Consider the following 23,601-nt stretch of genomic DNA (forward strand, 5'->3'; position numbering starts at 1 on the left):
CATTTAGAAACACCAAGTGCAGACACAGAGATGACGCCACTCATATTGACCAATCACGTGCGCCTTCAAGAGCAAAAAAAGCGTCTCGAAGGGAGCCGGCTCCTGATTGGTGGGGAGCCGGCTCCCGTCATTCACTTCAAAGAGCCGGATCATACAGCCGTTACGTTCGCGAACGACACATCACTAACACACACACAGTTCCACAAGCACGCATTGTCTCTTTCACTCTCAATCATGTGTGTGTGCATTCTAAGATGCGTATTAGATGCCCGTGATAGCGGATGCCTGAAGTGAATGTGAAGTTGGAACAACGTTGTCTTCATGCTCTACACAATTACTTATCCAACATTGTCTGACGTTGCAATCTAGGACCGACTTTAATACAAAGTCCCCGTGTCAGGTGGGAATGGTCCAACAATCAATCAAGCGGACGACTTCATCGCTTACCAAAGTCGCAAAAAAACATTTTGACAGATGTTTGAGTGCAGTGTACCGCATAAAATTGGTCAGGTCAGAAAGCACAACAAGAATTTGCAAATGAGGCGCACAACCGAGAAAATTTAAGGATTTTAAGTGCGCCTTATAGTGTGAAAAATACGACACACACACACACACACATATATATATATATATATATATATATATATATATATATATAGTTAAAATATTCCGTCATGATTATAATGCACGATGTTTACATGTATTCATTGTATTTACTGTTTGTTTTGATTGTAGTCCTTATGTGACGTGAGGATACTCACGTCAAGAGAGGGACTTGCAAAATCCCCTACCTCAAATTATAGAATCTTCTACCTCACATCAATATTTCAGTATCAATTGCAAAGTCTGTCAAAATGTAACTGCGAGACCCCATCACGTGATATCAAGGAATGCACTATCCCGTACCTGTCCTTACCTTTTCCACACCCCCCGCCGGTAATCAATCAAAGCCGACCCGCGGTTTTGATCAAGGCAGGGGTTTACACAGCCCCGGTGCTCACAGTCCAAAAGAGCGTAAAACCGGGGGGGTCGGGGGAAGTCATTATCAGGACTTCCTCAGACCCTTCGATCAAGAGGTATAAAATGAGCCCGATCCTTTGGTTCGGGGCCAGAACTTCTTCATCTACACATTCGACTGGACGCGTCTCAGCGGGTGTCAAGAGGAGCCGAATGATCCTCGCGGGGTGACATTCATTCTGGCCCGGGATATCTCATAAGTGAATTTTACTGACTTTAGATAAATCATTCTTGCTTGATTAGTTCCTGGCCGTTGTGACGTTTTTCCCTGAATGATAATCTGAACACACCGGGACAACAAAGTCCGGTCCCGTGGCAGGAGCCACAAAAACAGACAAAATATATATATATATATAGATGAAATATTGCACAGTTTCTGAATATTGCACAGAAATTAGATATTGCACATTTTTGTTTGTTTTTACGTTAAAGATAGGTTTTTATGGTTGCCGGCGGCTGAATGGAGAGGAATTAAAAAGTCTGATCGCCTCAGGGAGGAAAGACCTCCTGTGGCGTTCAGTGGAGCTCCTCGGTGGTATCAGTCTACGGCTGAAAGAGCTCTGACAGGACGTCAGTGTGGCATGCAGGGGGTGATGGATGTTGTCCATGATGCTGAGGAGCTTCTTCAGCATCCTCCTTTCTGACACCTGCACCACAGACTCCAGCTCCACGCCCAGGACAGATCCAGCTCTCCTGATGAGCTTTTTGAGTCTGTTAGCGTCAGCTGTCTTGAGCCTGCTGCCCCAGCACACAACAGCGTAGAAGATGACGCTGGACACCACCGAGTGGTAGAACATCTGCAGCATGGTCCTGCAGACATTGAAAGATCTGAGCCTCTTGAGGAAGAACAGGCGGCTCTGACCCTTCTTGATGGCTCTGACCCTTCTAGATGGCGTTGGTGTTAATAGTCCAGTCCAGTTTATTGTCCAGGTGGACACCCAGGTACTTATAACTGTCCACAATGTCCACCTCTGTACCCCTGATGGTGACTGGGGTCGGATGGGTCCTCTGTTTCCTGAAATCCACCACCAGCTCCTTTGTCTTTGTGACATTGAGCTGGAGGTGGTTCAGTCCACACCACTCCACAAACCTGTCCACCACGCTCCTGTACGCCTCCTCCTCCTCCTGGCCTCTGTTGATGCAGCCCACGATGGCAGAGTCATCTGAGAATTTCTGCAGGTGGCAGGACTGCGAGGAGAACCTGAAGTCTGAGGTGTAGAGCGTGAACAGGAAGGGAGACAGGACCGTCCCCTGTGGAGCCCCCGTGCTGCTCACAATGGTGTCCGACGCGATGTTCCCCAGCCTCACGTACTGCGGCCGGCCTGTGAGGTAGTTGTTGATCCAGGCCGCGAGTGGAGCATCCACCTGCATGTCCAGAAGCTTCCTGTTAAGCAGGGCAGGTCGAATGGTGTTAAAAGCACTGGAGAAGTCAAAGAACATGACTCTCACAGTGCTTCCTGCCTCCTCAAGGTGTGTGTAGATTCTGTGCAGCAGGAAGATGATGGCGTCTTCCACTCCTATCCGTGGCTGGTATGCGAACTGCAGGGGTTCCAGCGAAGGTCCGACGACTGTGCGAAGGTGCCTCAGGACGAGCCTCTCCCGCGACTTCATGACGTGTGATGTCAGGGCCACTGGTCTGTAGTCGCTGTGTGTGCTGGGATGCTTCACCTTGGGCACTGGAACCAGGCATGAGGTTTTCCACCGGTCGGGGACAACCATCTGGGTCAGGCTCAGGTTGAAGAGATGTGAGAAGATCCCACACAGCTGAGAGGCACATCCTTTCAGCACTCTGGGGCTCAGGCCGCCAGGGCCGGCGGCTTTCCTGGGACGGAGGCGGCTGAACTCTCTTCTCACCTCCTCAGCGGTGAAGGCGACAGGAGGGGGTGGAGAGAGTCCTATTGGGGGGCAGGAGGGCTGAGGTGTTAACGAGACGTCGTCCAGGGAAGCAGAAGAGGTGCGTGGGGGAGGGGGAAAGCTCCTCAAAGTGAGGGGTGAGGGCACAGGGGAAGGAAAGTCCTGAGAGGAGCTGGGGGGAGGGTGGGCGGAGGCACCTTCATCAAATCTGTTAAAAAACAGGTTTAGTTTGTTTGCCTCCTGCAGGTCTCCTTCCATCATCACCCGGCTTGCTTGTTTTCCATGGCCAGTGATGGTTTTCAACCCACTCCACACCTCCCTCATGTTGTTCTGCTGGAGTTTGCTCTCCAGCTTCCTCCAGTAACTGTCCTTTCCCTCTGCGATCTTCTCCCTCAGCTCCGTCTGCACCTTCTTCAGTTCCTCTTTGTCTCCACTCCTGAATGCCGCCTTCTTCCTGTTCAGCGTGTCCTTAATGTCCTTAGTCACCCAGGGTTTGTTGTTTGAGAAACAACGCACAGTCTTGGTGGGGATGATGTTGTCCGTGCAGAAGTTAACATAGTCAGTTATACAGTCGGAGAGTTTCCTGACGTCGTCTCCCTGGTCTTCGCAGAGCACATCCCAGTCCGTCGTCTCGAAGCATCCCTGAAGAGTCAGTTCTGCCTCCTGTGACCACCTCCGGACAGTTCTGGTGATCACAGGTTGCCGCTGGACCTCAGGGACATAGCAAGGCTTCAAGTGGACCAGGTTGTGGTCTGCCCTGCCCAGAGCAGGGAGAGCTGTGCAGCTGTATGCGTCCTTGGCATTGGCGTACAGCAGGTCCAGAGTTTTATTGTCTCTTGTCTTGCAGTCCACAAACTGTTTGAAAGTGGGCAGAGATGATGACAGGGTGGCGTGGTTGAAATCCCCAGAGATGGCTATGAAGGCACTGGGGTGCCGGGTCTGGAGTCTCGCGACCGCGGAGCTGATGACGTCATTAGCCCGCGGTGCATCGGCCGACGGTGGGATGTAAACAGTGATCATGATTGCGTGGGAAAACTCTGTGGGCAGATAGTATGGCCGGAGACTCACCGCCAACAGTTCGATGTCCGGGCAGCAAACACGCTCCTTCACCGTAACGTGTCCGGGGTTGCACCACTTGTTGTTTACAAACACAGCGACACCTCCTCCCTTCTTCTTGCCGCTGCCGGCACAACTCCGGTCCCCTCGCACCAACTGAAAGCCGGGTAAACTCACCACAGTGTCCGGTATGTTGTTGTTTAGCCAAGTCTCAGTGAAGGACAACACCGAGGCCTCACGAAACACACCGTCGCTCCGTGTGAGCGCTGTAAGCTCCTCCAACTTGTTGCCCAGCGATCTCACGTTTCCCATCACAATGGAGGGGAGATACGGTCTGTATCTCCTCTTCCTCACCCACCGTCTCCTCCCGGCCCTGCAGCCCCCATCTCGCCGCTGTGTCGAAGCTCCATCAGCTGGTCCCGGGTGTAAACAATTGAGCCATTGCGCCATTGCGCCATGGCGCCGCTCCGCCAGGACCGGGATCCGGCTCGAAAAAAGTGCTCCAAACACCGCGAAAACAAGAAAGAGCGAATGGAACATCATCTAGTGCTGAGGCAAAAACCTTAACTAAATTGTCACTAAGGAGAAGAGTGGATAAAAATTAAAAAGAAAAGTAGAAGATTTACGAGAGAGACGCTCGGTGAGGAGCAACTCTGGCAGGCAGCCGCCCGAGGCAGCGCCGGAAGTACTTTAGTATGGTCTAATTTTCACCTGTTTGTGCTCTAGAGCAGTTCACATTGAGATGTTAGGAGATATGTCTACAGACACATTCATTAATGGACTGAGATGCTTCATCGCTTTAAGAGGTGCTGTAAGACAAATTAAATGTGATCAAGGCACTAACTTTATGGGTGCAAAAAATGAACTGAATGCTGCACTAAAGGAACTGGATATGGACAGACTGAATACATTCCTCGCAGAGAAACAGTGTGAGTTTGTAGTGAATGCACCTCACGCCAGCCACGCCAGGGGTGTATGGGAACGACAGATTAGGACTGTAAGAAGTGTCCTCAATGCCACCCTGCTATTGTCCCCTGGTAGGCTCAATGATACTTCGTTACGCACTTTCCTTTATGAGACTATGGCCATAATAAACAGCCGTCCACTCACTGTTGACACTCTGAACGACCCTAATAGTCTAGAACCACTGACTCCTAACCACCTGATCTCAATGAAATCCACTACTGCCTTACCTCCTCCTGGCACCTTTGAAAGACCGGATCTTTACGGAAGAAAGAGATGGCGTCAGGTGCAGTACTTGACGGAGCAATTTTGGAGTAGATGGAAAAGGGAGTATCTCCACAACATCACGGTGAGACAGCGCTGGCATAGTATCAAAAGGAACCTGAAGGTTGGAGATATAGTCATGGACACCGACGACACTTTGCCCAGGAACCAGTGGAGACTAGGCAGAGTCTTGGAAATCCTTAAGGGTCAAGATGGACTTGTGAGACGGGTAAAAATCCTGCTTGGCGATAAAGAGCTGAATCAGCAGGGAGAGCGCACCAACAAACTTTCATCAGTGGAGCGCCCCGTCCAAAAGTTAGTTTTGTTGCTAGAGGCGGATTGAACCCATTGTAGTTATGAAATGTGGTATAGTTAACTGTGTTGTACAGTAAATGTTTTAACGGGTTATTTTGTTGATGTAGAAATTATGTGTTTAACATTTCCATATGAAACACTATAATTTGGTGGGAGTGTAAATAACCACCTGATATGTGTTATTATTTTAGGTAAATTGTTTGATTGTGTTTTCCGAATTTGATATTTTATTTTGGTAAGAGGATTTTATTTTCTTACTTCCGCCGGAAAAACGGTTGTTATTGCAATAGCGCTCACGGGAGAAAGTTACGGCATCCTCTACGCAAAGTTTTAGTTTTGATATGAACCCGTAATTGGGCACAAGCTCTTACGGTGGTGATGGTTTGAGTTTTTTACGTTTTGTTTTTTACTGGTTGCGAATAAAACTTCAAAACTACACCAGCAGTCAAGATCTGTGCCGCCACGAAATTACGGGGATCATTACAATAGCACTCTATCAAAGTCAACTGTATTGTCAATACTGCCATATGTTTCACACATACAAAGTATTTAAATTGCGTTTCTTTAAGACCCACGGCACATGGGTTATGTTCTTTGTTAGAGAGTAATCCTAATTCGTGCTGGTCTAAGTTGAAGCCTGTAAAGAGGAGACCGAGGTTATCACAAGAAATAACACAGACAAGTGACTATTCTTTTGAGCTCTGCAGAGGGGGAGACTCAGCGCGCGCTCTTTGGAGGCAAGATCCAGAGAATCCCACCGAGTTCCTCCTTGCTCGGCCTTTTATTGTGTGAATGTGTATTGGTGGTGTTGACAAGATCATATACAGGGAGAGGGTAATTCCTGTTTACATTCAGGGGGGTAAGTTCCTTATCAGGGGGTAGGTTGCCATTTGCTTTGCAGTCATTTGGCAGACGCTTTCATCCGATGCGACATACAGTGGAGGTGCCGGGGATTGAAACCAGGACCTCATGCTTGCGCTCTACCACTGAGCTGCAACACCTTTATGCTTACTTGAATATACAATCATGGGGGTAGGTTCCTGTTTGAGGACAAAGGCCATTTGTGCTCACACGTCTGGCTGTCTTCATGTGAGTAGTCGAAATAACATAGCTATGAATATAGAGAGAAAACTCTTAACATTCTTTTATGTTAGAAAAGAGTAAATAGCACATGAATTGTTGAATTGTATTGCACTCTACAATAAGTATAATTTCATTGTATGATGTAACATAATGATGCACAGTCTCAGTTGAGATGGCTTGTTATGTTGCTATGAAACAAAAAAAGCCATCTCAACTTGGACCAATCCCCAACTCATGTACTTATAACTTATAATTTATGTACATGACTTATGAGCAGTTATGTAATTAAAACTCCCCATTGAGAAGAATTCAAGTCCAGTTGGCTTGATAAGATTTGACAAGGATGAGCCTCGTACCCGCATTACTGAGATCCTCCGTAGATCTTCTGACCGTTGTCATGGAGGTACCTGTAGACATTCCTGCTGGAGCAGCAAAGTGCTGCCATGAAGTTTAACATCACAGCAGCAGAGATGAAACGAAGGAAAACCGTAAGGCGTATCTGAAAGAGAAAATACACAACAAAATGAATGTTTTGGCTGTTTTCCTCATTATTTACTAACTTCCCTTTTCCAGTAAGGCATATCCAGTCTTTTCAGGAATGGCAGCATTGTGAGCAACATTCAAACACACAATTTCTCCAGCGTTGTGTTTTGTTTTCTTCCTAATATTAGTGTCACTTGGGATCGCTGCATCCACCACTATGGCTGTTGTCAGAACAATGAACTGATCTATGGATAATGATAACAATGAACTGATATTGATTATTGTATTCTTGTTTTTTTCACTATTTTTTCTTGGTTACATTTTATTTTGATCAACTGATTTGTGCTGATGATGCACTCTGCTCCTCTTGATTATACAAACCTGTTTCACCTGCTGTCTGGGAGGGAAGACAGGAGAGTGGGTCGTACTTTTGTTGACGGCAAGTTATAAGTTCTGATCGCTGCAATTAACATTGATATTGTATTCTGCACGTCATCTTGAGTTTTCCTCTTTTTTTGCAATATATCTACGAAATTGACATCTTCAATCTGAGCAAATATTTTGGCAGCGCATCCTTCAATTTACAAGACCCATGTCGGCCTCTCAGCGACTCTTCACTTCTCCAGTTGCTACAACAGTCTTGTGTTTTTTTTGTCCACCAAGATGGACTTTTTCAGGCTGGTTCACCATCACTGGTTTGTGTGGAACTGGAAGGTGGGTTGTTTATCTGCGTCATTTAATTGTGTTGCAGCTCAACTGGTCTTTGAATTGGCTCTGTTGTAATTACATAATGTGACCAGCAGATATCAGAAGAACAGCAAATCTGGTCTTTCAGTGTGATTCACTCAGGTCTTCCGACACTCATCCACACAGAGGGCAGGGAAGGCAAATCCAACTTCTTCAGATTCTACTTGCATGATTGTCCCACAATTCTCTTCTCCCAGTGACAGTGAACCTCATGAAAACAAATTACTGTATTTTCCGCACTATGAGGCACACTTAAAAGCCTTTAAAAACCAACAGTGCGCCTTATAATCCGATGCACCTTATATATGGATTTATATTGGTTAATTATGGCTACCGTAGTCAGGGGGCGTCGCCGACGCAGCAGCGGTAAAAACGGTGGAATTCCAGTCCCACACTACTTGTGTGTGTATAGACCCCAAAATGGCTCCTTTCAAGAGACAGGCTTACGACGCAGAGTTCAAACTCAAGGCGATCGGTCACGCAGTAGAACATGGGAATCGAGCAGCAGTGAGTAAATTCAACATTAATGAATCAATGGTACGGAAGTGGAGGAAGCGACAAGATGACCTGCGCCGAGTAAAGAAGACTAAACAGAGTTTCCGAGGAAACAAAGCGAGATGGCTGCAGTTGGAGGACAAACTCGAACAGTGGGTTGTTGAACAGAGAGCGGCAAGTAGAAGCGTCTCTACAGTCACCATTCCAATGAAGGCAACAGTGCGAGCTAGTGACATAAACATCAATGAATTTAGACGCGGTCCTTCTTGCTGCTTTCATTTTATGAAAAGCTTTGAACTGTGATAAATGGAGTTGGAAAAACATTGGTTTCAACGAAGGCGGAGCAAATACCGGTAAGAGCTACCTGTACGCACAGTACCCTAATGTGAATGCACTAACTTGTTTTGGGAGTGAACGGAGTTGTCAGAACGTTGGTTTGTATTCTATTACTATTATCTATTACTTATTATTCAAAAGTTTGACTGACTGGCTTATCTGACTGTCTTGTTGACATTCCCTTTAGCGCAGCTTCATCTAGTGGATGCATAAGGCAACCCCAGCCACTGCAGTAGTTTCTATTCTATGCGCCTTATAATGCGGTGCGCCCTATAAATGAAAACAGTTTTAAAATATAATTCAATGCGCCTTATAGTGCGGAAAATACGGTACTCATAAAAACTCACCCAACTATTCGTGGGATTGTCCAAATAATTCACTTTTTTAAAGTTCATTTAAGTACATTAAGTACATTTCAAGACTCCTGGTGAACATCTCTTCATGGTAATTGGATATGAACTTCTTTCCCTTGAAGACGTTTGAAGATGAGACTTCTTCAGATTTCAACGAGAATTAAACATGACCTGGATGACTGACAACCTCCACTGGCAATATTAAAGAGTCTTTACTGTGCAAATATTTATATAAGAACTGCATATAATGATAACAAAAAAGAATCAAAACCAAGATTACATGAGATTTAAATTTCTTTTTCCAATAAGTCCAAACACCTTTTTGATGTGTGTGCGTGCGTGCACGTGTGTGTGAGTTTGTGTGTTTGAAAGCTCGAGTCCTTAAATGAGTTTAAGGACCAAAAAGAGGATTAAGCTGGCAAGACATTTCTGTCACTAATTACATGCATGTCGTTCTCGAAGTTACAGTTTGTGTGCGCGCCTGTGTGAGAATGCTGAAGGCCAAACACCACTGTAGGATTTAAGGAACTTTTATTGTCATACTAACACACCTTATGTGGTATTTAAATTTTTACACGGGTCCAGTTCAAGCCAAAAAAGAAAAATCAAATGAAGACCAATAAAAGGAAAAACAAGAGCAGAATGTGAACATGTAAACAAGTAAGAGGGACAATTTAGTAAGGCTGAAGTTAACCCTGTTTGCACTAAATTTACCTGTGAAGGAAAGATGTAGTTTTGTGTTATTGCACCTGTTATAGTGAAATATTGCATCTTGATTGTTTAAAGTGTCTGTAGTGTAGGTCAATAAAGAGAGTGAGTCTATATGTGTGAGAGAGTGTGTATGTGTGTGTGTGTGTGTGTGACAGAGAGACAGAGTGTGTATGTGTGTGAGAGAGAGGGTCTACAGAGCACAGCTCGAGTTCAGCTCTCTTACAGCTTCCAGGAAGAAGCTGTTTCTGAGCCTGTTTTTTTGCTCTGAATGCTCCTGAACCACCGGCCTGACAGGAGCGGCTGAAACAGTCCCTGTGTGGGAGGTGTGGCGTCCTCCATGATGCGTAGTGCTCTCCCTCTGCATCGTGATGTGTAGAGGTCTGAGGTGGTGGGAAGGCTGATCTTCACCCAGTGGTAGAAGCTCTTCAGGACCAGGCTCCTAAGCCCTCCTCTCCGCAGCTTCCTGAGTAAGTAGAGGCGCTGGTGGGCCTTCCTGACCACCCAGGAAGTGTTTGTACTCCAGGTGAGGTCGTTGGATATGTGCATACCCAGGCACCTGCAGGTGGAGACTGTTTCCACAGCTACTCCTTCGATGTGCAGGGGAGGGGGAGGGCGCTTTTCCCTTCTGAAATCCACAACCATCTCCTTTCTTTTCTTTGCATTGATGCAGAGGTTATATCTGCACCACTGCACCAGGTGTTCCAAGTCCTCTTTGAAACTGGTCTGTCTCCTGACTCTCCAAGCCTCTGATGTGCTGGAACCTCCTGTAAAGCTGCTAATTGAGAATAAATCAAATTTGATGGTCAGAAAACGTCTGGGAGGATTTATAATTCCGTCCAGCACCATTGTTTCCCTCTGGGTTGCCAAGGGGGGGTAAACAACAGCGATGACCCAATGGTTTCTTGGTTATCCATCGCCCGGACGGCGTGTCCAGTGTAGCCTGTTCCTGTAACGTTCGCTCATCCCGCTATTTCCCCCGATGGCTCAGTGGAGGCGATAATAGTAACAAGGACAAATTAAGTTTTCTTTTTCTTCTGATATCGCTGTCACAAGCAATGAATAAACGAAGTGAAGTTGCTTGCAACATGGTAAGAAAGGAGGATACAAAAGAAAATGTGACAACCAGAAACAAGAAACTGGGCTCTCAAGGAGCAACTTTTAAAATGACTGAGTAGAAATGATCTTCCAACAATAAAAATGCTGAACCTATTTATAAATATACCAAGTGTAGTTTAAATTATCTGACCCTGATGACATCAGTCGTTCCAAATGATCATCAGTTACGGTGGAACAGTTTTTGACTGTCTGTCAGTCAAGTGCCAAACGTCACAGTTGGGATGGATGATAGGCCAACATCTACTTTAATTGTAATCTATTTTAATGACATGCAATCCACCCACACTACCTGTACTGTACTGTGTTCGGGGGTTCACAGTTCACCCGTTACCATTGAGAGGAGTGGCACGTACGTTCCTTGCTCTGAAGGAATCCTCTCTTTCACTATAAAGCATTGTAGAGACAGCGCTGTAAGTTCATGTCGTGTCTATGAAGTGTTTAAGGAAAGGTTCATCTGACACCAACATTTGTCTCATTTTTTGGCAACGGTTTAACCAGGTGTGAAGTCAGTGTTTCAACACCCTGCGCCGCGAGGACGGTACCGTGTGAATTCATTCCAAGCAGACTCCAGGAGACAGCAGGACCGGCGAAGAAGACCGGCGTTTGGTCTCCACACAACGGAGGACAGTGTCTACAAGTTGACCAGAAGGGCGTTCAGCAGGTGAGAATCTGAGAAGGGAATTCAGCAAAATTTCAGAACTCGATCACTTGGATCATGTTTTGTGTTTTTGTGCTTCATTTGGATCTTGGGACTCAGAGGGGCGTCCTGATTACTTACAATTCTTGCCCATTGTTGAAAATAGTCTGCGTTTCTTTAAACGTCCTCATAAACCTCAGCTTATCAAAGGTTCTTTCGAAGTCCAGATTAAAACATTGTAAATGTACCAAGTGGAATCAGGACAAAATACAAGGAAGTGCAAAGATTAATTTTCACTTTCTCCTCAGCAGGAGTTTCAGAGGAGGTGCGGACAAAATCATCAAATATATCTTATCTGAGTTCTCACAGTCCGAGGATCAGAACACACTGTGGCACCAAGTGACTTTTGATGCTCTAAAGGGTTAATAGACCAATGAATATACAAGAGAGTTTCCACAGAAACGTTTGGACATATCTTTGTATATTTCAAAACACTGGCATGAGTTTATGAGTTTTGTTTTGTTATTTATTTGATTCATTAGCTTATTTTTGATCAAATATGGCATTCTCTTCAGTGCTGGTGGGTGCTGCTCCACTGCTCTGGGAGAAAAGGTTCAAGATTCAAAGTGTTTATTGTCACATGTAGAGTCTGGAAACGTGTTTCCACATCCAATGAAATTGTGATTTGACTTTAAACATCTATGTATTGCACGGAGTCCCATCTGTTTTCTGCCTGTCTGGTTCCTTCCTTCAGGAGTGTTTTAAGATACTGTTTATAGATCCAGATTTAGTCTTTTATCACCAAAGGTTTCTGGTTGCACCTGGTTGAAATAACAGTGGAATATTGTGTGTGTGCGAGCATGCTCCTTTGAGTTTGAGGAGTTTGGAGACGCCACAGTGAAGGACTCATGGATGGGTGAGAGAAGATTCTAGAAAATTGGAATTTGAATAGGATGAAGGCAAAAGGAACAGGGCCAGAAGTTTGCAGGTGTGGAAGAACTGTTGCACACAGCTTGGGACATTATTGGGTGGCAGAAGGAGCACTTTGAGGACCTCCTTGAGATGGTCAGAAAGAATCTCAGTAGCTTCTGCACTCACACAATTATCACAGCGACAGATCTGCTGGTGCACATTTGGATGGCTGAGGTGGAGGAGAGCAGGTTGGAGGAGCAAAGATTGAAGCTTTTTTATGTTTATTGGTTTTGTGTGTGTGTGTGTGTGTGTGTGTGTGTGTGTGTGTGTGTGTGTGTGTGTGTGTGTGTGTGTGTGTGTATAGACTTTGCGATGAATGAGTGTGAGGACAGAGAGGGGGAAATCCCTCCGTCTAAAATCGTTCTGCATGGAGACGATGATGTCCAGACTGAAGCTCAGAGGTGAGAGGATGATCTCCAACTGTCTGTGACTGATCTCCATGTCAGAGTTCATCATTATTCACCCTCTCACTTCTGTGTGTTGAAGTCCTGAGCAGCAGCTCAGACCTGGACCCGGATCTGGACCCAGTTGTTTGTCCCTCAAAAGTGACTGTTCGATGGGCTTGCTAATAAACTTCAAAGGTGGACATTCCACTGATCAAAGGTCAGATTTAAAAACCTAAATTGCTCGACCTCCAGACAAACTGCCCTCTATGTTTTGTTTTATATTCTATGATATGTATATTCTGTATAACTCTGTCATGATCTTATGACTGTTTATCGCTCATGTTGTAATATTCAATGTCAATTGCAAATTCTCCATTTCTGACAAGTTTGCATTTCATCCGATGGATCCGTGTAGAAAATATGACATACGTTACAGCATTGATTTTCAACTTTTTTTGAGCCGCGGCACATTTTTTACATTTACAAAATCCTGGGACACACCACCAACCAAAATGACACAAAATGACACTCTAACACAGTATATATAATACATGTAGTTAATAATATTGTTTTTAATGTATTTATACTCAGTGTGAAACCTGGGGCTGTTTCGATGAACACACAATGGATATCCTGGCAGTAATGGTAGAAAGACACACACAAAGCTCTTTCTCAAGCTTTACAAGCTGGCAGTATTAATGTTTCTTCCAAATGGTGGGAATTTTTTGATTTAGCTACGAGTTCAGCAACAAGGCATCTAGCTTTGAGGGCTCTCTCGTTTACCTTTGTGGTTTTTCTCCCAAAAATTGCCCGCTATTGGATAGCTTCTCACCACACACCAAGCACAGCGGAGTCGGTGCCGTTGCATCCCCGGTGAAAGTGAATCCAAATGAAAGATAGCTTTCGCTGTATTGCCTCGAGCTCACCGTCTTTTCTTTTTTCTTTTGACCGTCTCCATCACTGTCACTCGCTCGTCTTGCTGTGGCATTGTGTCACTGACGTGATGATGTAGCGAGTGGCGTTCGATTTCTTAGGGAGAGTCGCGCCTTATAATCCAGTGCGCCCTGATAATTTTCCACGGCACACCTGACGATCTCTCACGGCGCACTGGTTGAAAATCACTGCTTGACAGGACAGGTCCTTCCCTTTTCATCACCTGCCGCCCCCTGTTGTCCAGAGAGTGATGTTACATTCTGTGGAAAGATCAGTTACTTTTTGCCACAAAGAAGGAATGATTTGATTGTTTCAAATTTGTTGAAATGTTTAAGCCTTCATTGGTCAGATACATTTATTGCATTTACTGATGGAGTGATTCTATCAGAACACACTTCCTTTCACTCTGAGTGGGAGACTTATTCGCGGTCCCCATCTTTTCCCCCAGAGGTGATCAGTTGAGGTCAGATGTTCTCAGTGGTCCGTCTGTCCAGCAGCATCAAACACACCTGGACTCTGTACTTATGGTATGTAAATGTACAAACACCACTGTCAAGCAGAGCTACTCAAGTGACCTTCTGGTCCCAACAGTGTCAGTGCTGTACTCTGTAGACCCCAAGGGTTTTCAGTGGACCACAAAAGATCTGATGGTGTTTCTACTGCACATGTTGACCTTCAACCCTGTTCCAGCTGCTGGAGGAGAACATGATCAGCTTCGTGAGGAAGGAGATGAAGAGAGTCCAGAGGCTCCTGACTACAGATTACCCAGAGAGCTGCTGGAGTCAGACTGAGGACGACGAGGTGCTGGTGGGTGAAGATGAAGAGAAGAGGAAGAGCAGCAGGGAGGCCTTTCTGAAGATCACACTGCACCTCCTGAGGAGAATGAAGGAGGAGGAGCTGGCTGATCGTCTGCAGAGCAGTAAGACTGGAGATTCACCTCATCTCCATTTCAAGTATTTAGATTGTCTCTGAAACCTGGAGACATCTGGACTGGCTTCAGGTCACCTGGGGATGCTTCAGCTCTCATCAGAAAGACTGGTCCACTTTTATTTAGAATGAGAGAAAAACATCAGTGACTAATAACACATTTTAGAGTCAGTATCCAAACCTGATCTTGTGATTGGCTTAGAGTAGCTGACACTGGACCTGTTTTGTTTGGTTCTGATCAGTTCCAGTTTGTTGTTCATCATGGTTTCATCTGAGATTCTTCATCCAAGATGAAGTCATCTGACTGTCCATTTATCCATCTCCTGGAAAGGTTGAGTTTGTGCTTGTTCACAAAGTATTTATAATTTTCTTTCACATGTTCAGCTTTATCTTTTGGCCCTTCAATCATCTCCAGGTCACTCGTTGTAGGCCCAGAGCTTCACACCAGTTCAGTTTTCCTTATGTGACATGCGGATTCCAAGAAGTGAATGACAGACAATCACCACACTGACTCTTTCTTCTCCAGGAACTCGTGCTGCTCAGTGTCAACATGAGCTGAAGTGCAGACTGCAGAAGAACTCTCAGTGTATCTTCGAGGGGATCACCAGAGCAGGAAACCCAACTCTTCTCAATGACATCTTCACAGAGGTCTACATGACAGAGGGAGGGGCTGCAGGGGTCAACGATGAACATGAGATCAGACAGATTGAAGCAGCATCCAGGAAGTCAATCAGACCAGAAACAACCATCAGACGAGAAGACATTTTTAAAGGCTCACCTGGAAGAGATGGACCAATCAGAACAGTGCTGACAAAGGGAGTGGCTGGTATTGGGAAAAAAATCCTAACACAGAAGTTCACTCTGGACTGGGCTGAAGACAAAGCCAACCAGGACATACAGTTCCTGTTTCCATTCACCTTCAGAGAGCTGAATGTGCTGAAAGGGACAAAGTACAGCTTGGTGGACCTTGTTCATCTCTTCTTCACTGAAACCAAAGAAGCAGGAATCTGCCGTTTTGAAGAATATCAGGTTGCCTTCATCTTACACGGTCTGGATGAGTGTCGACTTCCTCTGGACTTCAACAACAACAAGATCCTGACTGATGTTACAGAGTCCGCCTCAGTGGATGTGCTGCTGACCAATCTCATCAGGGGGAATCTGCTTCCCTCTGCTCGCCTCTGGATCACCACAAGACCTGCAGCGGCCAATCAAATCCCTCCGCAGTGTGTTGGCATGGTGACAGAGGTCAGAGGATTCACAGACCTCCAGAAGGAAGAGTACTTCAGGAAGAGATTCAGAGATGCAGAGCAGGCCCAAAGAGTCATGAAACACATCAAGACCTCCAGAAGTGTCCACATCATGTGCCACATCCCAGTCTTCTGCTGGATCACTGCCACAGTTCTGGAGGACGTGCTGAAGACCAGAGAGGGAGGAGAGCTGCCCAGGACCCTGACTGAGATGTACATCTATTTCCTGGTTGTTCAGGTCAAACTGATGAACGCCAAGTTGAATCAAGGACCTGCTACAGATCCACACTGGAATCCAGAGAGCGAACGGATGATCTTGTCTTTAGGAAAACTGGCTTTTGAGCAGCTGCAGAAAGGCAACCTGATCTTCTATGAATCAGACCTGACAGAGTGTGACTTGGATATCAGTGCAGCCTCAGTGTACTCAGGAGTGTTCACACAGATCTTTAAAGAGGAGAGAGGACTCTACCAGGACAAGGTGTTCTGCTTTGTCCATCTCAGCGTTCAAGAGTTTCTTGCTGCTCTTCATGTCCATCAGACCTTCTTCAATTCCAGTGTCAATCTGCTCCCTAAAAAACAAACATCAAGGATGTTTAAAGTCTTTCAAAAGAGTTCAACTCAAACACACTTCTATCAGAATGCTGTGGAGGAGGCACTACAGAGTCCAAATGGACACCTGGATTTGTTCCTTCGTTTCCTCCTTGGTCTTTCACTGAAGACCAATCAGAAACTCCTTGGATTGGTGACTCAGAAAGAACCTCACTCAGGGACCAATCAGGAAACAATTGGATTCATCAAGGAGAAGATCGGTGACAACTTGTCTCCAGAGAAATCCATCAATCTGTTCCACTGTTTGAATGAACTCAGAGATCATTCACTCGTGGAACAGATCCAACAGCAGCTGAGATCAGGATGTCTCTCAGTAGATCGTCTTTCTCCTGCTCACTGGTCGGCTCTGGTCTTCATCCTACTCTCATCTGATGAAGATCTGGACGTGTTTGATCTGAAGAAATACTCTGCTTCAGCGGAGGCTCTTCTGAGGTTACTGCCAGTGGTCAAGGCTTCAAATAAATCTCAGTAAGTCGATGAAATGCTGAGTTTGTGAAGAATTTCAATTTCCTTTTATAAATCCAAATGAATCCAAATATGAATAATCAAAGGCATTTGTTTTCCTGGTTGATTCTTTCATAGACTGAGTGACTGTAACCTGTCAGGGAGAAGTTGTGAACGTCTGTCTTCAGTTCTCAGCTCTCAGTCCTCCAGTCTGAGACACCTGGATCTGAGTAACAACAACCTGTGGGATTCAGGTCTAGAGCAGTTGTCTGCTGGACTGGAGAGTCCACATTGTCACCTGGAGACTCTCAGGTCAGAATAGAATTTGTCTGAAAATGTATAAAGTCTTCTTGATGAGGATTTTCAAGTGTCAAATACTTTTTAAGATAAGTTGCCACCAATTTGTCGCTTTATATTCAAGTTATGCTACTCAGTGATTCAATGTGCTACGTGAAATTCAATATTTGATTATTTTTATGTCAAGTATAATCATTCATTTATTGTATTTATTCAGACTGAATGGCTGTAGACTGTCAGAGAGAAGTTGTGAACGTCTGTCTTCAGTTCTCAGCTCTCAGTCCTCCAATCTGAGACACCTGGATCTGAGTAACAACAACCTGTGGGATTCAGGTCTAGAGCAGTTGTCTGCTGGACTGGAGAGTCAACATTGTGATCTGGAGACTCTCAGGTCAGAATAAAATTTGTCTGAAAATGTATAAATTCTTCTTGATGAGGATATTCCAGTGTCAAATACTTTTTAAAATAAGTTGCCACAAATTTATAGCTTTATATTCCAGCTATGTAACTCAGTGAATCAATATGCTATGTGAAATTCAATATTTGATTATTTTTATGTCAAGTATAATTCTTGATTTATTGTATTCATTTAGACTGGATAGCTGTAACCTGTCAGCGAGAAGTTGTGAACGTCTGTCTTCAGTTCTCAGCTCTCAGTCCTCCAGTCTGAGACACCTGGATCTGAGTAACAATAACCTGCAGGATTCAGGTCCAGAGCAGTTGTCTGCTGGACTGGAGAGTCAACATTGTGATCTGGAGATTCTCAGGTCAGAATAAAATTGTCAAAAAATGTATAACGTATTCTTAATAAGGATTTTCCAGTGTCAAATACTTTTTAAAAAATGTTGTCACAAATTTATAGCTTTACATTCAACTTTCAAGTTACTCAAAATGATTCAATGCACTATGTAATATTCAATATTTGATTATTTTTATGTCAAGTATAATTCTTCATTTATTGTACTTATTCAGACTGAGTGGCTGTAACCTGTCAGAGAGAAGTTGTGAACGTCTGTCTTCAGTTCTCAGCTCTCAGTCCTCCAGTCTGAGACACCTGGATCTGAGTAACAACCGGCTGGAGGATTCATGGATAAAGCGGCTGTGTGTCGGACTTCAGAGTCCAAATTGTCACCTGGAAACTCTCAGGTAAACATATTTCTATTTGAGAAATTGAAAAGGGTCTTTGTGAAGACTATTATGGTAAATGGAATTGTATTCAAATTTCATATACACTTCTGATCCAAAATTTGCAACCGTGATATTTACGGGTTATACTGAATTTGCTGGTCGGGATCAGTGATTTTTAATTTTTTTGTTCATGATGGATGCCAAAAGAAATAGAAAACACTGAGGTCAGAATATAGCCGTGTTTTTTTTAACATGACAAAGATTCTTAATGCGATTATTAGGTAAAAATTTAACAAAGAAAGCTAGAACAGAACAGATCACTAGATAGACTATCATGATTGTCTCACCAGTGCCCTGAATCTAGTTTTTTTATTCGCACAAAATGTAACGCAGTGGGTGCAGGAATACCATAATTAAAAGTAATGAGAAAACTAACATTCCACAGTCTGGTATAATTATTTAAATATCTCTTCAGGTTGATGGGCTGTAACCTGTCAAAGGGAAGTTGTGAACATCTGTCCTCAGTTCTCAGCTCTCAGTCCTCCAGTCTGAGACACCTGGATCTGAGTAACAACCTGCTGGAGGTTTCAGGGATAAAGCTGCTGTGTGTCGGACTTCAGAGTCCAAATTGTCACCTGGAAACTCTCAGGTAAACATATTTCTATTTGAGAAATTGAAAAGGGCCTTTGTGAAGACTATTATGGTAAATGGAATTGGAATTCAAACTTCATATACACTTCTGATCCAAAATGCAACCGTAATATTTACAGGTTATACTGAATTTGCTGGTCGGGATCAGTGATTTTTTTTATTAACTTTTTTTTAAATGTTGGATGCCAAAAGAAATAGAAAACACTGAGGTCAGAATATAGCCGTGTTTTTTTTCTAAATGGCAAAGATTCTTCATGAGATTATTAGGCAGTGTCAAACTTTGTTCAAAAAGTCTCCAAATTATAATTTTATTCAAAGTAACATTACTATAAGGGGATCAAATGAAAATGCTGTCTCTAATTACTTGAAAGGTTTCATGTCAAATTAAGTATCTGCACTTTTAAGTGAAGTTTTACCTCTAGTTGCTTTGTGGTTCTACGGCATTGATCTAACGTTTCTAAATAACTTGTACAAGCTGCATTTCCCTCAGAGCACATTAAACTCAAGCAAAATGTTCTGGTTTCAAAAATTGAACAAAGAAAGCTAGAACAGAATAGATATCTAGATAAACGATCATGATTGTCTCACCAGTGCCCTGAATCTAGTTCATTTTTCTGCACAAAATGTAACGCAGTGGGTGCAGGAATACCATAATTAAAAGGAACAAGAAAACTAACATTCCACAGTCTGGTATAATTATTTAAATATCTCTTCAGGTTGATGGACTGTAACCTGTCAAAGAAAAGTTGTGAACATCTGTCCTCAGTTCTCAGCTCTCAGTCCTCCAGTCTGAGAGAGCTGGATCTGAGTAACAACGACCTGCAGGATTCAGGTGTAAAGCAATTGTCTGCTGGACTGGAGAGTCCACATTGTCACCTGGAAACCCTCAGGTCAGTAAACACTTTATTTGAAGTGTTTTTATTTTAAGTCTTTATTTTATCTTAAGACTGCTATATATTTTTCTATGGTTATTCTAGTCACATGATGTTCTTCAATGTCTCCTCTACAGTCTCTCAGGTTGTCTGATCACAGAAGAAGGTTGTTCTTCTCTGGCCTCAGCTCTGAACTCCAACCCGTCCCATCTGAGACAGCTGGACCTGAGCTTCAACCATCCGGGAGACTCAGGAGTGAAGCTGCTGTCTGCTGGACTGGAGGATCCACACTGGAGGCTGGAGACACTCATGTAAGAATTCCAGAACTTAAATACTGCAGATGCATAAACATAAAACAACAGTTTTCAACAAGAATTAACATAAATATGGAAATATTTGATTTCAGATGTCTGAGAGGTTCTCAGTCATCCAGGTCATGGTGAATTCTTATCAAAATCTTCTTGTTGTGGCAACTAGACTTGAATTTCTTTACTTCGAGATGTTTCACCCTTCATCCACCTCATCATGCACCCTCTGAACAGCCAGGAAAGATTCACCACCAGAACCCCAGTAACTTCTGCATGAGCCTCAGATCATGTGATCCAACAGGTTTCACTCCTTTGTTTAGCTTTACCTTTTCACATTCCAATCCAGGTGATCCCAGAAAAGTTGCTCTTCTGTCCCAGCCAATGACACCACCATTAGCATAGGAACCTCCTTAGATGCTCCTTAGATTTTTGTGCTGATCACCTCATACATTTAGGTAACAAGCCACCATAACCTAGACCCGCCCAAAACCCAAGCAGTTAAATTCGCAAACTCTCCACAGGTCATTAGCACTGAAGAAGCCTCTCAGATGAAGTGTGAAACATCTTCAAGTGAAGAAATTCAAGTCCAGTAGCCATGTGAGATGTGGTTCTGGAATAGAATTTGCCCCCAATCCTTGAGTTTTACTTACCTGATCTAAATAAAAACACAGTGCTGTGTTAACCCCTCACATCAGCAGGTCCACATATGAAGCCTTTGTTTGCAAAGCTGAATTAGTGGCTGTATTTAGGTTTCGCCACTCAAAAGGAGAAATCAGTTTTTGAAAACAGATGATGAGATTCTTGTGTTTCTTCCTCCAGGGTGGACCATGGTGGAGAGCACAGGTTAAAACCTGGACTGAGGAAGTTTAAGTGTGGATTTTCTCTTGATTCATGACAATTAAACACAATCAGCTTTGACTGAAACACAGAGCTGATAGTTGAGGTGTTTAGTGGTTAAATCAGGGTTAACAGTAGATGACTGACAACCTGGACATCATTCGACTTTACAGAGAGTCACATCTCAGGGTTTCGAGGAAAATGAATCTTACAGATTATTCAAATGATTCATCATTTTTGTGTCTTATATTCTCTATCAGATTGGTATGAACTCACATTGGACTCAAACACTGCAAGCAGACGTCTGAAGCTGTCTGACAACAGGACAGTGACAGGCGTAGAAGAACAACAACCATATCCTGATCATCCAGAGAGATTTGACCAGTGGCCTATGTTGCTGTGTGGAAATGGTTTGACTGGTCGCTGTTACTGGGAGGTGGAGTGGAGAGGAAGTGTTTATGTAGCAGTGACTTACAGAGGAATCAGAAGGAAAGGATTGTGGTGGCACATCTTTGAATGGAACGAGCAGTCGTGGAGTCTGTTCTGCTCTGCCAGTGGTTACAATGTCTGTCACAATAACACAGTGACAACTATCTCGTCCCCTGTTGTCTCTAACAGAGTTGCAGTGTATGTAGACTGTCCAGCTGGCATTCTGTCCTTCTACAGCGTCTCTTCTGACAAACTGATTCACCTCCACACCTTCAACACCACATTTACCGAACCTCTTCATCCTGGGTTTAGAATCGGTTCTGGTTCCTCAGTTTCTCTATGTTGATTGCAGGAGGGAAAAGTCTTCACTCTGAACATCAGTTTTTGCAACTCAGCTGTTATATCCCAACACTCAGTAAGAATGCTGTCTTTTTCGGTATCTCCCTCGACCAGAACACATGCAGTTGTCAAGTTTAGCTGATGTTGTGTTGTATGTATCACTGAAGTGACAAAATTAAGGGCCTCCTTATTTAATTTCAGAAAGTATAAACCGTCAACTTCCTGGTAACGTTATATCAAAATATTCATTTGACCATGTGTTGGTTTCTACTTTGGTGCTCGTACAGGGATTTCTTTCCTTCATTTTTTGATAGTGTAAAACAGTAGATTTTGATATTGTTTATTCCAGACCACTATAGCCGTCTATCAAAGGCAACTGTATTGTCAATACTGTCATATGTTTCACACATACAAAGTATTTAAATTGCATTTCTTTAAGACCCACGGCACATGGGTCATGTTCTGTTATGTTAGAAAAGAGTAAATAGCACATATATTGTTGAATTGTATTGTACTCCACAATAAGTATAATTTCATTGTATGATGTAACATAATGATGCACAGTTTTGTTTATGGTCTAAGTTGAGATGGCTTGTTATGTTGCTATGAAACAAAAAGAAAAGCCATCTCAACTTGGACCAATCTCCAACTTGAGCAGTTATGTACTTAAAACTCCCCACAGAGAAGAAATCGAGTCCAGTTGCCTCGATAAGATTTGACAAGGATGAGCCTCGTACCCGTATTACTGAGATCCTCCATAGATCTTCTGACCGTTGTCATGGAGGTACCTGTAGACATTCCTGCTGGAGCAGCAAAGTGCTGCCATGTGGTTTAACATCACAACAGCAGAGATGACAATAAGGTGTATCTGAAAGGGAAAATACACACACAAACAATATAAATGTTTTGGCTGTTTTCCTAATTATTTACCGACTTCTCTTTTCCAGTGAAATATTTAACTGAAAGTTACACTGTGCATCTGCCACCATTATTAAACATTTACAGGAACAGATGAACTTGTGACGCTACAGGTTTACTCATGGCATGAACATGGTGCAACTACATACTCAAATCCAGAATTCACAAAAGAAAGGAATGTTTAATGTTGACCAAGGGAGTGATTTTTGAGAAAACAAACTGTTGCAGTATAAAAAAAACAAAACATTGAGAAGAAATTAGACTAAAAAGATTTATTTTAGTGGGGATGCTGATGCTAGCACAAGAGTCTGAGCTTCAAGTCAGGGCAGACTTAGCTCTTTCCCGGAGGCGTAAACAACTATGGTTTTCCTGCTGTCGTCCATGAATTGAAAACCTTGAGTCTGAGGGTTTTACTCCATGACTGTAGAGGCTCTGGGTTGTCATGGATTCACGAAGCTCCTCCCCTGGACTCTGGTTGCAGCTCTCACCTTGATGCTGCTGTTCATCCCAGACAACTTCATCCATAGCCTGCATGCTGGAAGGTATCACCTTCTATCTGGGAACTCAGACATTTGAGCAGAAGGGGGCATATCCAGTCTTTTCAGGAATGGCAGCATTGTGAGGTACATTCAAGGTACAAACACAATTTCTTCAGCGTCTTGTGTTCTTTTCTTCCTGATGTTGCTGTTACTTGGGATCGCCACATCCACCACTATGGCTGTTGTCAGAGCCATGAACTGATTTATGGATAATGATAATAATGAACTGATATTGATTGTTGTATTCTTGTTTTTATTGCTATTTTGTCTTGGTTACATTTTGTTTTGATAAACTGATTTGTGCTGATGATGCACTCTGCTCCCCTTGATTATAT

At 43.7% G+C, this 23,601-nt stretch overlaps 1 protein-coding gene across 1 annotated transcript; it reads left to right on the top strand.

The window, feature by feature from the left end:
- Nucleotides 1-14,417: 14,417 nt before the first annotated feature.
- LOC147227006 (NLR family CARD domain-containing protein 3-like) lies at nucleotides 14,418-22,711 on the top strand. The gene is given in 6 exon segments (XM_086158961.1): nucleotides 14,418-14,640; nucleotides 15,175-16,972; nucleotides 19,741-19,914; nucleotides 20,034-20,207; nucleotides 21,024-21,080; nucleotides 21,312-22,711. Coding segments are annotated over 6 exon segments (3,057 nt in total). The 5' UTR covers nucleotides 14,418-14,426; the 3' UTR covers nucleotides 21,952-22,711.
- The last annotated feature ends 890 nt before the right edge of the window (nucleotides 22,712-23,601 follow it).

This window comes from Fistularia commersonii, chromosome 14, assembly GCF_037954325.1.
Source record: "Fistularia commersonii isolate RoL2024-O1a breed Wild chromosome 14, RoL_Fcom_v1.0, whole genome shotgun sequence".
In the NCBI taxonomy this organism is placed as follows: Eukaryota; Metazoa; Chordata; class Actinopteri; order Syngnathiformes; family Fistulariidae; genus Fistularia; species Fistularia commersonii.